The 16,018-nt window shown below is 41.7% G+C and overlaps 1 protein-coding gene across 3 annotated transcripts in view; it reads left to right on the top strand.

Moving 5' to 3' along the window:
* rad17 (RAD17 checkpoint clamp loader component) overlaps nt 1–15,587 on the top strand; it is a 40,155-nt gene extending 24,568 nt beyond the window's left edge. For all 3 annotated transcript variants that reach the window (XM_062417390.1, XM_062417389.1, XM_062417391.1), the window contains exons 14-17: nt 8,708–8,836; nt 9,712–9,832; nt 11,253–11,310; nt 14,295–15,587. In XM_062417390.1, coding sequence (XP_062273374.1) covers nt 8,708–8,836; nt 9,712–9,832; nt 11,253–11,310; nt 14,295–14,481 — 495 coding nt within the window. In that variant the 3' untranslated portion in view covers nt 14,482–15,587. The remainder of the gene's footprint in view (nt 1–8,707; nt 8,837–9,711; nt 9,833–11,252; nt 11,311–14,294) is intronic.
* Nucleotides 15,588–16,018: the final 431 nt, after the last annotated feature.

Genomic DNA, 16,018 nt, shown 5'->3' with positions numbered 1-16,018 from the left:
CGATTGGACCGGGATATTGGTTTACAACTATCGATCTTACAGTTGTTTACTTTCACGTAGCAATACACCCGGAACGCAAGCAGTTTCTAAGGTTTGCATTTGATGGCATGGCCTACGAATACCTTGTGCTGCCTTTCGGCTTGTCACTCGCCCCCTGCACCTTCAAAAAATGTGTCAAGGCGGCATTAGCGCCGCTCCGGGAGAAAGGTGTTCGCATATTAACCTATCTGGACGATTGGGCTTTAATCTAGTGCTCCAGAGAGAGGGCAGCGGCGCAGCTGTCCCTGACTCTGTCGCACGTCCAAGCACTGGGCTTCTCGTTGAATTTACGGAAAAGTTCACTGACCCCGAGTCAGCAGTTTTCTTTCCGTGGGCTGGAAATATGTTCGATTTCAAACCGTCCACGTCTGTCAGAGCACAGGGTGGCTGCATTTCACCGCTGCCTCACTCAATTTCAGTTGGGACGCAAACTATGTTTTCGGACGGTCTTACAACTGTTAGGCATGATGGCATCTATCATTGCTGTAGTGCCACTAGGGCTGTTAAAGATGCGAGCGTTGCAACGCTGGACTCAATCCCATCAGCTATGCGCGCCGCGTCACCTCCAGAGGAGGCTGACAATATCTCCTTCTTGCATGTCGGCACTCCTCCCGTGGAGGAAACCCGGTTTACTACAACAGGGGTCCCCTATAGGGCGGGTGTCCTTTCGCAAGGTGGTGTCCACAGATGTCTCCCTGAGGGGGTGGGGGGCTCTGTGCGAAGGTGCAGCAGTGAGAGGGGTGTGGACGTCGGTACAATGCAGGCTCCACATCAACCACCTGAAGCTGTTAGCGATTTTCTTGGCTCTAAAGCATTTTCGTCCGATTCTGACAGGCCATCATGTTCTGCTCAGGACAGACAATACGACGGTGGTTTCCTACATAAACAGGCAGGGAGGGACCCGCCACTTTCCCTGTTTAAAACTGTCTCTGTTGCTATGGTGCAGTGCTCATTTTCTGTCTCTCAGAGCCACTCATGTCCCGGGCCACCTGAACCTGGGACCGGACCTCCTCTCCAGGGGAGGTGCTCTTGTGAGGGAATGGAGGTTACACCCATTGGTCCCATATATGGGACCGTTTCGGCAGGGCAGAAGTGGACCTTTTTGCCTCCAGATAAAAATACACACTGCCCCCTGTTCTTTTCCATAACGGACCACAACGCTCCCCTAGTGATGGACGCGTTAGCACACACATAGCCCGACACGCTTTTGTATGCGTTTCCCCCAGTGGAGATGATTTTGTCAGTTCTGGAAAGGGTGCGCCGACAGGGTCTCTCTCTGATCCTGGTTGAGCTTCTGTTCCCCTCCGTTTACTTCGGAGGAGCATTTAAATTTCTTGTGCCCCGTGCATGCACTACGTACTTACATAGACCGCACACAGAGTGTGCGTTTATGTGACCTATTGTTTGTCTGTTTTGCTAATCCGGCTACAGGTAAAGCTCTGTCTAAGCAGCAGCTTTCTCACTGGATTGTGAAGGCTATCTCCCTAGCATACAACAGCAGGGGTCTTCCATTGCCTCACGTTGTGAGGGCACATTCAACCAGGGCCTGGCAGCATCATGGGCTTTATTTGAAGGGGTATCGGTGAGTGATATCTGTGCTGCAGTTGGTCATCGCCACACACTTTTGTCCGGTTTTATCGTTAGGATGTGACAGCCCCTTTGGTGGCTCACTATATCCTTTCTGCTGGGTCTACGATGCACTAGAGTGCTGGAGGTGGACTCCTGTTTGGTGGCTGCTCTGCGGGGCGTGTATACATGTCCCATACTATATGTGTTGTACCAAGTGAATCAACTGAAAGGAAACTAAATGTTATGACTATAACTTCTGTTCCCTGAAGGAAAGGAACGAGGTCCAACACTAGATTGCCCCACTGCGCAGTGGGGCTTGGTGAAGAGCGGCTATCGAACTGAAGAATGACTGTGGCGAAGCAGGTATATATGTGCGGGCGAGGCCTCACATGCGTCACCACAGATCATCTGCCTTGAAGGCGTGAATAGAGGTTTCTTCAGTCAGGCCACTAGGGGGCGTGATATAAATAATAATAATAATAATGCATTTTATTTAAAAGGCGCCTTTCAAAGCACTCAAGGACACCTTACAAGGCACATAAAACACGACAACAGTACATCAAAAAATAAAAATCAGGTAACGTTTAGTGCAAAGATAAAGAAATAAATATGAATGTGACTATAAAGTGCATCAGTACAACAAATAAGCAAGAACGTGATTGCATAGTTAGTGTGAGACAGAGTATGCCACTTTGAATAGGTGCGTTTTCAGGTGGGATTTAAAGGTGGAAACAGAGTCCGAAGTGCAAATGTCTGGTGGGAGAGAGTTCCAAAGGCGGGGGGCAGATCGGCTGAAAGCTCTTGACCCCATGGTAGTTAAGTTGGCAGATGGGGCAAAGAGCTGGTTGGCAGAGGAGGATCGGAAAGTTCGGGAGGGTGTGTAGATGTGAATCAGTTCCGAGAGATATGATGGTGCCAGGTTGTGAAGGATCTTGTAAGTGAGGAGTAGAATCTTAAAGTCAATGCGGGATTTGATAGGGAGCCAATGAAGTTGCTGCAGGGCACGAGTGATGTGTTCAATAGAGGGGGTTCAGGTTATGATACGGGCGGCTGCGTTCTGTACCAGCTGGAGTTTTTAAAGAGATTTCCACGGAAGACCAAAGAGGAGAGAGTTACAGTAGTCCAGACGGGATGTGATCAGGGTGCTTACCAGGATAGCGGTGCAGGTTGGTGAAAGTGAGGGACGGAGACGGTTGATGTTCCGTAGATGGAAGTATGCAGTCCGAGTAATGTTATTGATGTGGGCTTCGAAAGATAATGTGCTGTCCAGGATAACACCCAGGCTCTTTACCTGAGGGGATGTAGGAACAGCGGAATTGTCGATGGACATGGAGAAAGTGTTGAGTGTTGCTAGGGTTGATCTGGGCTGCAACAGTTCTTTCTAGTATTTTGGAGAGAAATGGCAGGTTTGAGATGGGTCGGAAGTTGTTGAAATCATTCAGATCAGCGCCAGGTTTCTTGAGTGTTGGTGTTATTGCAGCAGTCTTTAGTGATGATGGGACAACACCAGAAGTCAGTGAGGAATGTATGATGTCAGTTATTAACGCGGACAGGGCAGGTAGGAAGATTTTTACCAAGTGGGTAGGTAGGGGGTCTAACTGGCAGGTAGATGGCTTGGATTTATGAATGAGACCAGTTATTTCAGAGACAGTTGGCAGTATGAAGCTGGCGAGCGGAGAGCTGAAGGACGATGTAGGCCAAGAGTGCGGAGAGGATGCAGATTTATTTGAAGCAGTCAGTGTCTGGTGGATATTTTCAATTTTGGCAATGAAGAAGGTCATGAAGGCATCACACTGTGTAACTGTGAGTAAGTGAGGTGGTAGAGCGTCAGGAGGTTTCAGAATATTATTGAGAGTTGAAAATAGGCTCTAGTGTTCCCATCAGCTGTCCTGATTAAGGTTGAGTAGTTAGCTGAAGAAAGAGCATCCTTATATTGAAGTATGTGATTATAATACATTTCTTTGTGAACTGCAAGGCCGGTTTTTGCTTAGAGGCGCTCCAATCGACGACCTTTGGTTTTGAGCTTGCGTAGTGCTGGTGTGAACCAAGGAGCAGAGTGGGTAAAAGAAACAGACCTATTTTTCAGAGGTGCAAGAGTATTTAGCAGTCCATGAAGTCCATCATTATAGTGAGATACCAGTTCATCTGTGGTGGATCCATTTTCTCTGCTAGGGAAGTCATCAATTCCATTGGAGAGGGCCGACAAGTCAATATTCTTAATATTTCCGAATGTGATAGAGCGATGCATGTTATTCTTAGATAATCTTATATTGACATTGCAGGATATTAACTTGTGGTCTGAGATAGGCAGGTCTGAGGCACAACAGTTATGAGGGGTTGCACCAGAACGGCAGATTAGGTCAAGAATGTGTCCTTTGGAGTGTGTCGGAAAGTCAATATATTGCTGTATTCTAAAGCTGTCAAGTCATGAAGTCCCAGCTGTCAAGGCATGAATATCTCATACTATATGTGTTGTACCTCGTTCCTCTCCTGGAGCCAGAGATGTTAGAGGGTTATTGTAATGACCCTGATAATGACTGAGGGGTACCAGACCTTTCTTCGTCATCTTGTGACGACTCAAGTTGCTTTTTGAACTATATAAAAACAAACAGCATAAACAAAGAACAAAAAAAAATGAGTGTGCAATTCTATCATGTCATAGGAAAAACTTGCATATGAACATAATAGTTTCATATACAAGTTCTCACCACTATAACACAGTACACTTTTAAAATAAACGTTTTACAGTAGTCACCAATACTGTTATCAATATTGTTTGAGGCTTCAATAATTTATTGAAATGTACTTTTGTTGTGATTTATACAGACCTTCTTGGTTGGATATAGGGCAAGAGGAAGGACATGATCAGTGCATATTTCCATTCCTTCTGTGTGCCACCTGCCGATCCACTTGGAAGGGTTTTTTTTCCTGCTTTTCACAAAAGCATCCCTTAAAACCTTCCACCTCGCTTTACACGTGTCAGCTGAAACAAATGAGAGACACAGGTGATTAGAAAACGTTCACATATAACATATTTTTTTGTTTCTTCCCTCACAGGTACTTAGCTTCTGGGGATTCACTAGTGAGCCTGGCATATAGCTACCGCCTGGGGCACTCTACAGTAGTGAACTCTGTCCATATGTGTGCTGCCATTGAGAGAACTATGATGGTGAGGTTCCTATCCAGGCCAACACAAGAGACATGGGAGGAGGTGGCTGACGGCTTCTGGTAGAAGTGGAATTTTCCAAACTGCCTGGGAGCAATAGATTGGAAGCATGTGACCATCCAAGCCCCACCACTGACTGGGAGTCAGTATTTGGACTACAAGAAAACTTTCTCCATATTGCTTTTGGCACTTGAGGACTCGAACTACAGTCTCAGGGTCATTCAAGTGGGGGAATTCGAAAGGACCAGCGATGGAGGTGTATATCTGATCGGATCAGATCTTGGGAAAGGAATGGAGGCCAAAACCCTTAATGTCTTACCCAGTTTCTCTGCCTGGCGCTGCTCACTTGGGTGATGTGCCAAATGTCATGGTGGGTGGTACAGCTTTCCCACTAAAGCCATACCTAATGCAACCATACCCTGGACAAAACCCCCCTCACCAAAAGAGGATGTTTAACTACCGACTTTCAAGGGCAAGGATGGTGGTTGACAATGCTTTTGGCATTCTGTCCTCCAGGTGGAGAGTGTTACATCGCAGGATCATCCTGCACCCACAAAATGTGGACACCCTTGTTGTGGCTGCATGTATTCTGCATAACTTCCTGCTTGCCCCGAGAGAGAATGTGAGGTTGTTGGAGGAGGCAGAGCAACAGGGGAAAAATCTGCCACCAGTACGGAACATGGGAGGAAACAGGGCCTCAAGAGAGGCCTGTAATGTGAGGGAGATCTTCTCCACCTTTTTCAACTCCCCAGAAGGCAGTGTGTCTTGGCAGGACAGGATGGTGTGAAAGCTTGTTCAGAAATTGTGGAAAATGTATATATTTGTAAATAGATGTCTTTTGTTATTCAGATGTTGTTTTTTGTCATGCTCATGACATATTTATTGTTCTCTAAAAGTGTTGTATTGGTAAGGATGTCATCATTCATTGTAAATAAAACATTTAAAAATCAGTCTGTCTGCTGTGGTATTCTTTTCAGCTCCCTCACAAAATGTAAGTGTGAATGAACTACCACACCCCATGGTAAAAGCAGTGCCACTCTGTCAGCAATTAACATTAGCATAACAAAGGTAGAGACTGCAAGTTCATGCACTAGCTGACTATTTGAACAGTATTTACACTGGGTATTTACATTATTTTCACTGGGTAGTTATAATAGTATTACATATTTGTATACACCTTTAAAACCATAGCTGTGTGAAATATTTTCAATGTATTTCTGTTTTTTCAGAAAGTTAAAAATAAAATTTAAAAAATTGGTTAAAAGTACACATTTTAAAAGTTATACAGTAAAGTACTTGTAAAGACTTTTACAAACTACTTTTCAACTCATTAAACATGTTCAGTAACTTTGCACTGGTCAGGACAGGGCAATAAATATATTATGTGCTATATTAATAAATAATTAAACATTTTACAGATACTCAAAGGTAGTTTCTGTAAAGTTCATTTAAAATGATGTTTTTATAATCTTAAGTAGTAGTTTATACTCACCATCCACTCCCAAAGCTCCTGCAATTGAATGCCAGGCTTTGTCCTTTCTGCCATTGTCCTTATAAAAAGGATCTGTGGTGTCATAAATAAATGTGTGTTTTTCAACTTCCATGATGAATCTCTCGTCGTCCATGGTGCCAAATCTCCAAGACCCTCTGATCAATTGACTGCTGACCAGGGGCCTCTGGTTATGACGTAATGTGGATGTAAGGTTGTGATATATGATCTGCGCAGTTTTATTTTGAAAGGGGCGGAAGATTTATTATGCAGATTCTGTGTCTGACTTCCTGTCTGGTGCAATCTGCTCTGTTGAGCTTGTCGCGATTTAGAAACCTCTCCATCTAAAATAGAAATGCCGCGGATTGATAGCGCTGGGGTGCGGAGAGACGCGGCTGGAACGCTGCTGGAAACACTCATTGATTACAGTGGCAGCGATCAGCTCCAGTGACCACGGCGCAGCCGTTCTGCGCTGCTGACGGACCCGGTGGAAATTGGGCTTTACTGTGAAGACATTGCAGTGTAGTGTGGACATATTTATAGGGAATGCTTAGATTAGTAGAATCTGAACTAAAATTATTTATATTAATGGAATGATTCATATAAGTGCATGAAACTTACCATTTGTATTATTGAGGCACAATTCACACTGCTCATTGACTAAGGTCAATGCTGTGAACACACCAAAAAGCGGTGAAAAGTGCCCTGCAGCAAGCTGCAAAGCAGTCTCTGTGGAAAACCTGCAGCAGCAACACTTAACTTCAACTGCTGCCGTCTGCGTCAAAGTGCAGCCATAAAAAAGTTGTTATAGTTCAACTTTTTGTGAGAGAGAATTGCAGCGAGAGGAAACCTTCGACACACAGTCGTCTGAAGTGTCGACCTACTGTATGTCTCAGTTAATCTCTCCCCCCCAAACACATTAAGCAATAGAAGATGAACTTATAGTGGCTGTTTCTTCACAGACACAAACACATATACACAAAGTGGTGAAATGGCTCACCTGTGGTTGGTGACTACTTGCTGATACGTGGTCCCACCGTCACCAACAGATCATTAAACTGCATAATACTGAGTCTGAAGTACATCTGGAAACAGTCATTATCCAGCCTCAGCTGCTGGACCAGCCAGTGAAACTCTCCATGCTGCTCCCGGGTCTGAAGGATGGGATGCATCCAAAGATGATGGGCAGAGCAGTGCTTTTTCCTCCTCAAATATACCAGGGCAACAGCAAGAGCAATGTTTTTTTCCATGGCTCAAATAATCTTGTATCATTTTATATTTATAAGATTTATAAGATTTCCCACTGAAAAATTAAAGTTTAGCGGGATGACATCTCATTGTCAACCTATCTCACTTTAGAGAACATAGCAGATATGTCAACAATTTGTGAGAAATGTTTTTTGTTCACATTGGTAGTATATAACTGTGGCACACAGACAGAAAAATAATATTTTTTAATTTTTTATTTCACTTTTCGCCACAATTTGCAGTTTAAGGCTTGTCGGAAGTACTGGATCTTCAGATTTAAAGGACCAATGTGTAAGGTTTGGCATCTAGCATTGAGGTTGCAGATTGAAACCAAATTAATAACCTCCTCTCACCCTCCCCTTCCAGTATAGAACAGTATTCAGTATAGAACCTACAATGGCTGCCAAAACACAAAAGGCTCTATCTAGAGCCATATTTTGGTTGGTCCATTCTGGGTTACAGTCGAAACATGGCAGTGCAACATGGTGGCCTCCATGGAAGGGGACCCATGGAGGCCATTGCAATGGAGGCGGCGCGTACTGACGCAGGGGCTCCAAAGAAACGTGTTATTTCAGAAGGCCATTACAATTATCAATATGAATTAATCGCTGCCGCTTTTATGTCTGTCTTACTTTAGAATCTTTTGAAATTAATGTGTATGTCTTGTTTTGTTTTTTTTGCTGTATTTAACTTTGGCACAAGGATCCAGAGTAACACAATTTTGTTCCTCTATATGTATTGTTTATATAGATGGGTGGAATGACAACAAACAATCTTGAATCTTGAATATATGTAGCTATGAAGGGCTAATTTTAAGGTAACAAAAACACAATGATGCTTATTTTCATGAGATTACACACAAATGAAAACATACTCATGAATATTATATTCCATTTCGGCCAAGTCTGTTCCATTACATGCCATTAAATCTTACACACTGGTCCTTTTAATGCATTTAAGGCGTTGTAAAAGCATTTACACATTCAGATCTGTGATCCCTAGATTTAAAAAATAAGATCACATAAGTTACCAGTAAAGCTTTGGATGTGCTGCCTAGAATGGCTCCCTTCTCAAAACTGGTTTCACACAGGACCAGCGACTGTATTTCATAGCACTCTATGCTTGTATCGTGGTGGATTCACTGCCACTAATAATCTTTGCTGTCTATATAAAGTTGTGTACTGTGCTGTTCTCAGAGTCGCAGCACCATGGGGGATTATGGGTCTTCAGTGGGCACCAGGGGGCTCCTCCACTCAAATTCTCAACAAGTTGCTGTTGGCTTCAGACCACTGCACAAACCCAACTGGCTGCTGGTCAACAAGAAGGTAAGACAGAGCACTGTGGTTAAGATCATATCCACTGTGGCACACAAACAAATTAAATTGGTGCTGTGGCTTTGTTTTGCTTTTTACTGGAAGATGTTCTTATCAGACTGGCACAAAATAAGACAAAACGAATTAAATCAACTAAAATTCAGAATAATCAGCTTATGGCTTCAGTAGCTGCGCGCTGCATATACTGTATACACTATATTGCCAAAAGTATTGGCTCACCTGCCTTGACTCGCATATGAACTTAAGTGACATTCCATTCTTAATCCATAGGGTTTAATATGACGTCGGCCCACCCTTTGCAGCTATAACAGCTTCAACTCTTCTGTTAAGGCTTTCCACAAGGTTTAGGAGTGTGTTTATGGGAATTTTTGACCATTCTTCCAGAAGCGCATTTGTGAGGTCACACACTGCTGTTATTCCATTTCATTTAGAAAAGAGCAGCAATGGTTAGTGGGTTAAATATATTATGTTGTGCAGCAGGAGAACAATTTGCCGTTGGACTTTGGTGTGACAATTCAGCGGCTCTCCACTTAATTTAAATAAAAACTAAATTATTAAACATTTAACATTTCCATGACATTTACATCAAGTAAGTATCATGAAGGATGCAGTGAGATCAAGCAAAAACAAAAGGGTCATTAGTCCTGGAGTGAAGTTGATAAGATCTGAAAACACAGTATTGTTATAACGCTCACCAACAACACCCTTAAATATGTATAAAATGAGATTAATAATGAATTAATCAACAAAAGCAATGGTCAGAGCTGTTGTTCAGCCTCTTCTAATGTGTGTAGCTTGTAGAACTAGACCTGAAATGTTGCAGACACTAAGTGAGACTGTAATGAGACTGATGTTGTTCCTGTCAGTACCGGGAGAACTGCCTGGCTGCTCAGTGCCTGTTCAGGAGCTTCTGTTTGATACCAGTCAGCCTCCAGACTGAACTGCTGCCATACCTAGCCAAACTCACCAACCCAATGAGGAACCAAGGTAACACACACGCACGCACAAACACACACACACACACACACACACACACACACACACACACACACACACACACACACATACAACCACACACACACTAATTCATTCATTCACAAAATAGTTTCTGAATGTAGTTTGGTCAAGAGTTTCTCATCTTACTTTTTATCAGTTAAGTTGACAGTTTGCATCAACTGATGTGATCCAGTGCTGCTGGGAAGGTGTGACATTCTGTTTTTGTATTTTATCAAAGGATAGCTTTTATCATTTTTTCAAAGTTCTAAAACAACAGTGAGGTTCCTATATGAACACTGAAACAGGTTTAAGATCCCTTCATAATGTACAATGTAACTGATGGAGGACAAAATCTAGTCGTCCTTCTGTGCAAAGATGTATTTTAAGGTTTTCTGAAGCTGATATTAACTTTAGCCATCCAAATGACTCAAATAAATCTTTAAAAGTTAGTCTTTTGAGGGCCACATTCCCTATTTTTGTGATTCCCACTGCAGCTAAACAGGAAAACACAATCCACTGAAAGACAAAGATGAAATGATTTACTAAAAGACTAACTATGGAAGACTAATAGTGACTTATTTTATATTCTATATTATGTCACTGACTTCGATGGCTGAAGCTCCTCAGATCAAGCAATATGTCATAGCATATACCGTATTGCCTAACCTGCTGAGTGGCTGACAATACTGTAACCACTGCTCAAACATGATTTGTTGCTGATCGTATTTAGACTCTACACACGGTTGAATAATTCCCTCTTATAGAATAGTCCAAGTGATATGAGCCAAATTTGAGGTGATATGATGGATCCATCACAAGAACGCCTCATTGTGGCCATAGTGGCAAATCATCTGTTCTCATTTTGTCATGTTTGTTTCAAGAGATATGATACAAAATACATAATTTGGTTGAGGCGGAAACTAAAATGGCCGCCATTGCATCCACAAGGCATTTTTGTGATGGCTCCATTTCTGAAAATGTTCAGGGCTCCAAACTGTACAAGTGTACCAAGTTTCATGCGTTTATGAAACAGTGAATATAATTTTCACATATCACCTGGACTTCAAATGAAACAAATTTATATTAGCTGTGAGATTGTTAAGACATCTCACCATATTAAATAGAGCTTCATAATGTGTGTTTGTTGATAAAAGGTGCTCTCCATTTGGCTCCTTGCTTTTTGCACTTACATCTCTTACTTAGGACATTCAGTGAAAAGAAAAACACTTATACTGATGGTACAGGCTACTGAGGTTTAAGGCATCCTTGATGATGGCAAATTTGTTTATTTCCAAGTCATTAGCAGGAGGATGGAGGAGTGATGATGATAGGGCGCTGAATGGAAAGCACCCAATGTTCATATATAATGTGTCGTTAATAAAACTGCTCTGTACTACGCTGTACTTTTCAGCTCAGATAGCTTTTATCCAGGATGTGGGCCACATGTCACTGAGGAGGTTCCCTGGCAGGTATGGCACACATTTTATGTTCCCATAAAACAGTTAGATTCAGGTGTGTATGAGTCAACATGACCCAGACTGACCAACAGGTGGTCATACTGTATACGTGGGAGATGGCAACCTTAGCTTCTATTCATGGTTTCATTCATATACCTACATTTACCAACACCTCACTTTCAACCTACTTTGAAAGACTACTGACAGAATGACAGATGTTTTAAAATAATTATGCTACATGGTGGTTGTGGCTCAGAAGATTGGTGGTTCGATTCCTGGCTCCTCTTGTCCGCATGTTCTGGGCAGTGTACTTAACCCCAAATTGTGTGTGAATTGTTAGTCTCCCTCGTGATGAGCACCCTGCAAGGTAGCTCCTGTCATGTGTGTGAATGGGTGAATTTGACATGTAGTGTAAAAGCACTTTGAGTGGTCGGAGAGAAAATACTAGAAAAGCGCTATATAAGTACACATTAACAGTATATTTATTTCACAATTTTACTATACATCAAATAAATAGGTTGTCATATAGGTTTTAGTGACTTGAAAACATTTAACAATGTGAGAAGAGCTTGTGCTTTCATTCATAAAAAGAAATGGCTCCACCTGTTGTTAAAAGTCTGCACTAGGTACATTTTACTTTCCCATATGTGGAGCACCAGCAAATCCAAAGATTAAAGGACGAGTTCACCATTTTTCAAGTCTATCTGAAAACAAAAGTAAGGTGCTCAAATGAATTGGAAACAAATTTTTCTTGCTGTAATCATTCCTCCTGTTCATCCTGACCATTGAGAGATCCCTTCATAGTGCACAATGGGCCAGATGCAAGAAACACTCCTGCGCACAGATTCGTTCTTAAATCAAGTGTACAACAGATTCACCAATTTTCTCGTATTCAGGAAATTCTCTTAGGTACGAACAAAATGTATGAGTGCTGCAGTCACATACAACGAATCTCCCCATTAGATCCCCTGATGTTCGCATCCTGACGAATGGATTGGGTCCCGTTCATTAGGCAACCTTGAAGACATTTTGAGTTGTAATATATAAATTCCACTTCTGAATCCATAATAAATTTGATATTACCCTGTTTGTAGAAGAAGTATTTTTGTATTCAAGTAGTCGGTTATTTAACAGTGTAGCCAGCTATATCAGTAAATTGGCAATTGAAACTATGATATAAAGCTTACAATATTAATATTAACAGCTGAAACTACAAAGCGACTTGTCCACAGTTGCTTTTCCACAATGCAAACTGATTATTTGTTATTTATTTTTATTCATTTAATTGAAATGAAAATGATGAGGGTCTAGTTTGCCTTCTTGGATGATGACTTCCCCTAGCCAGATGTGTTTTGGCATCCAATTAATGCCAAATGCATAATTTTGTGACGGTGCAACAGCTGAGACAGCATTCACAGCACAGGTCATTTTTCCTCATTCTTTGTCTTTCTCAGGACCTTTAATTCCACCACTTACACTATTAAATAATGTGTGTTTGTTTTGATCTGTTTCTGAAAGCAGGAACTCAATCTCAGAGCTCGTAAAGTTCCTCTTCTTGGTGCCATTTTCATGAATAGAGCTTCTCTACAACCTGCCAGACACCTGACCTTATATGGTATTTTGAGGGCGTCATTCATGCTAATTTACTGTTCTCGGGAGCACATGTTCATTTAGAACTGGTGGGATTCATCATGTTTATGCAGGTCATTTGCAACTGATTCCTGGCAATATGAGTGTTTGGTGAATCTGATGTGGCTCACTCAAACAGGTGTGAAATTTAAGATAAAAATACGAACATTTAGTAATGTGGTTCTCCTCCTCCGCAAAAATGTATTTAAAAGTTCATTTGAAGCTAATATGAAGCGTCAGCCGTCCAAATGAGTGAATCAAGAAGATGCATTTCAATGTTAGTCTTTTTGGTGCCAGGTAAGGTGAAGGGAATATAGTTTAGTGGGGAAAAATTTGGAAAATAAATATTTATTTAGATAGCGCCAAATCACAAGAAAAGTTATCTCAAGGCACATTACACATAGAACAGGTCTAGACCATACTTACCTGTTATTTGGTAAATAACACAAGTAAAGACAGTCTCTACTGTTTTGCTGTCCTTTAGTCGCCATCTTCCTGCCTCTCTCCTCTTCCATTCAGTTTATACAGTTTTGTTTGTATAGGGCCAAATCACAATAAAAGTTATCTTCACATAAAGCAGGTCCAGAACGTACTTTTTACTTAAATACAGACCCAACATTCCCCTACAAGCAATCACATAGCAACAGCAGCAAGGAAAAACTCCCCTTTAGCGTAAAGAAATCTCAAGCCAAGCCGGGCTCTAGAGGGGGAACCATCTGCCTTGACTGTCAGGAGGAGAGAGGAGGAGGAGGAGGAGGAGGAGGAGGAGGAGAGGGATAGAGGGCAGAGGGAGAGAGGCACAGTAACAACAACACTGAAAATAATAAGAGTATGACTAATGATGATAACAACAGCAGCAGCAGCAGCATGGCTGTCTATCAGGACCTGAACATCCATGGCCCCAGGCCTCTGTATCTACCTGTGAGGCAAGAGAGGACAAACACTACAGGGAAGAAGTTAAGTTAGTGAATGCATTAATAGTGCATAAATGTAAATGGATAGAGAGAGGGGGGAGGAGAGAGAAGCTCAGTGCATCATGGGAGTCCCCCAGAAGTCTAAGCCTATAGCAGCATAAACTAGGAGCTGGTCCAGGACAAGCCTGGCCGGCCCTAACTATAAGCTTTATAAAAACAGGAAAGTTTTAAGCCTACTCTTAAACGTGTCTGCCCCCCGGACCCAATCTAGAAGATGGTTCCACAACAGAGTTGTCTTTTTTCTATCTCTGTTTTGTGTGTGTGTGTGTGTGTGTGTGTGTGTGTGTGTGTGTGTGTGTGTGTGTGTGTGTGTGTGTGTGTGTGTGTGTGTGTGTGTGTGTGTGTGTGTGTGTGTGTGTGTGTGTGTGTGTGTGTGTGTGTGCTCACATGTAGGTTAAAACTGGAGACCCTAACAGACAAAGAGCCAGGCCAGCTGGTGTTAAACAGTGGGGAGGAGGAGGACAAAGAGGAATGTCAGGAAGGAGGTGAAGAGGGTCTGCCAGCCAGTCAGCCCCAACCTACTACAAGCCAAAGTCTTCAGGAGGAGGACCTGATGATAGAGGAATACAACAGTGACTAGCACACACAATCATGCTTTACATCAGTCATACTGTGAGACCGTTTCATCATTGAGTTTTTTGTTGTCTGAATTTACTGAGTTATGGGCCTGCATGGAGGAGGATTGGAACAATTTAATATATTCAGATCTGAGACTAATGTTAGAAATCTGAGGAGAAAAAAAGTCTGTTTTAAATTCTGAGAGTTATATCACAATTCTAAGAATAAAGTTGGTACACTGTCAGTCTTTTGAAGTTTTCTTCATCGTAAGATTAATGTTAAGAGAAAAATGATTTTTACATGGCCCTGATCCTCCTCTGTGGTGTAATGATGAAGCTCTGGTGTCACCAGTTTTGTTGCCTCAGTGAGGGGTCATCTGCATCCAATATGATCATTTTTAAGCAAATTCATTTTGTTTCTGAACTGAGTCATTAATGTGACTCTGTAGCTCTACACAGGATCATAATACTATTAAAGGATGGGTTTCCATTTTTTCAAGTGTATCATATGACAATATAATATTTTTATTTTGGTTGCTGTAATCATTCCCCTTGTCCATATTGACTTTGAAGAGACCCCCAGTTCAGGTAAAGCTACTGTGGCACTTTGATTTTACTCATTCAAACTGCTAAAGCCTCATATTGGTATCATATCATATTATTCTTTTTTTGCTCTGTGCATTTTGTTCCCCATCACTTCATGGTAATTGTATTAGGATAGGATCTGTTCAACTCGCTTATGGGTGTGTGAATGTAGTTTTTAAGGCTGGATAAAAAAAATGTGACCCTGTGAAAAATGGGAATTCCTTGTAATAATTTGCCAAAGTGACCCTCACATTTCAGTTCTACCAGCTGAAATATTGTTAGTATTTATTTGTTTTAAGTGTACAGCAGGCACTTGTTTTTTCCAATTCACGTTTTTTTTTTCTTTTGTTGTGCAGCTGTAGAGAAAGGCAGAGTTCATTGAACCAGGAGTAAGCTGTGATAGAGTGCTCAGCATTTAATTGATATCCTTTTTGTACTGTTTCCTGTGGTTGGAAAATAATAATTGTTACATTGAATGCTTATTGAAGGACATACTGTGTAAATCTAAATAAGTATGTGAATAAAACTATGTGTGTAAACCTGATCACTGGGATCTACTCGAACGTTACCTTCCTCCTCACACACCTCTTCATCCAATATTTACCCAACAGTTTGTCATGAAGCTTTTTTAAATATTCCCTCTGGGGACTGTTTGCAGCCACCACTCACTAAACTGCTTTGTCCTGAAACACAGAAATGATTCTTCCGTAAATACTTTACTACTTTTTGTTCCATCAATGCATACGCAATCATCAATAAGGAATATATTGTGAAGAGTAGGTTCGGAAAAGGTTTTTGTACATTTATTTGTAAATGTTTTTGGATTATCTAATTTGTAAGAAAAATGATGTAATATAAAAATATTTACTGGAGTATATTGTGGAGTAGGCTAGATGAGTTTCGGGGCGTGGCGCTTTGTTTCTGCTTGTGTCAACATAGATTTCTTATCGAGCCTATAGGCGGAAGTAAGTTGGT

This window comes from Scomber scombrus, chromosome 4 (genome assembly GCF_963691925.1).
Source record: "Scomber scombrus chromosome 4, fScoSco1.1, whole genome shotgun sequence".
NCBI lineage: Eukaryota > Metazoa > Chordata > Actinopteri > Scombriformes > Scombridae > Scomber > Scomber scombrus.
Note: the sequence above shows the minus strand (reverse complement) of the source record. Positions and strands in the feature narration are given on the sequence as shown.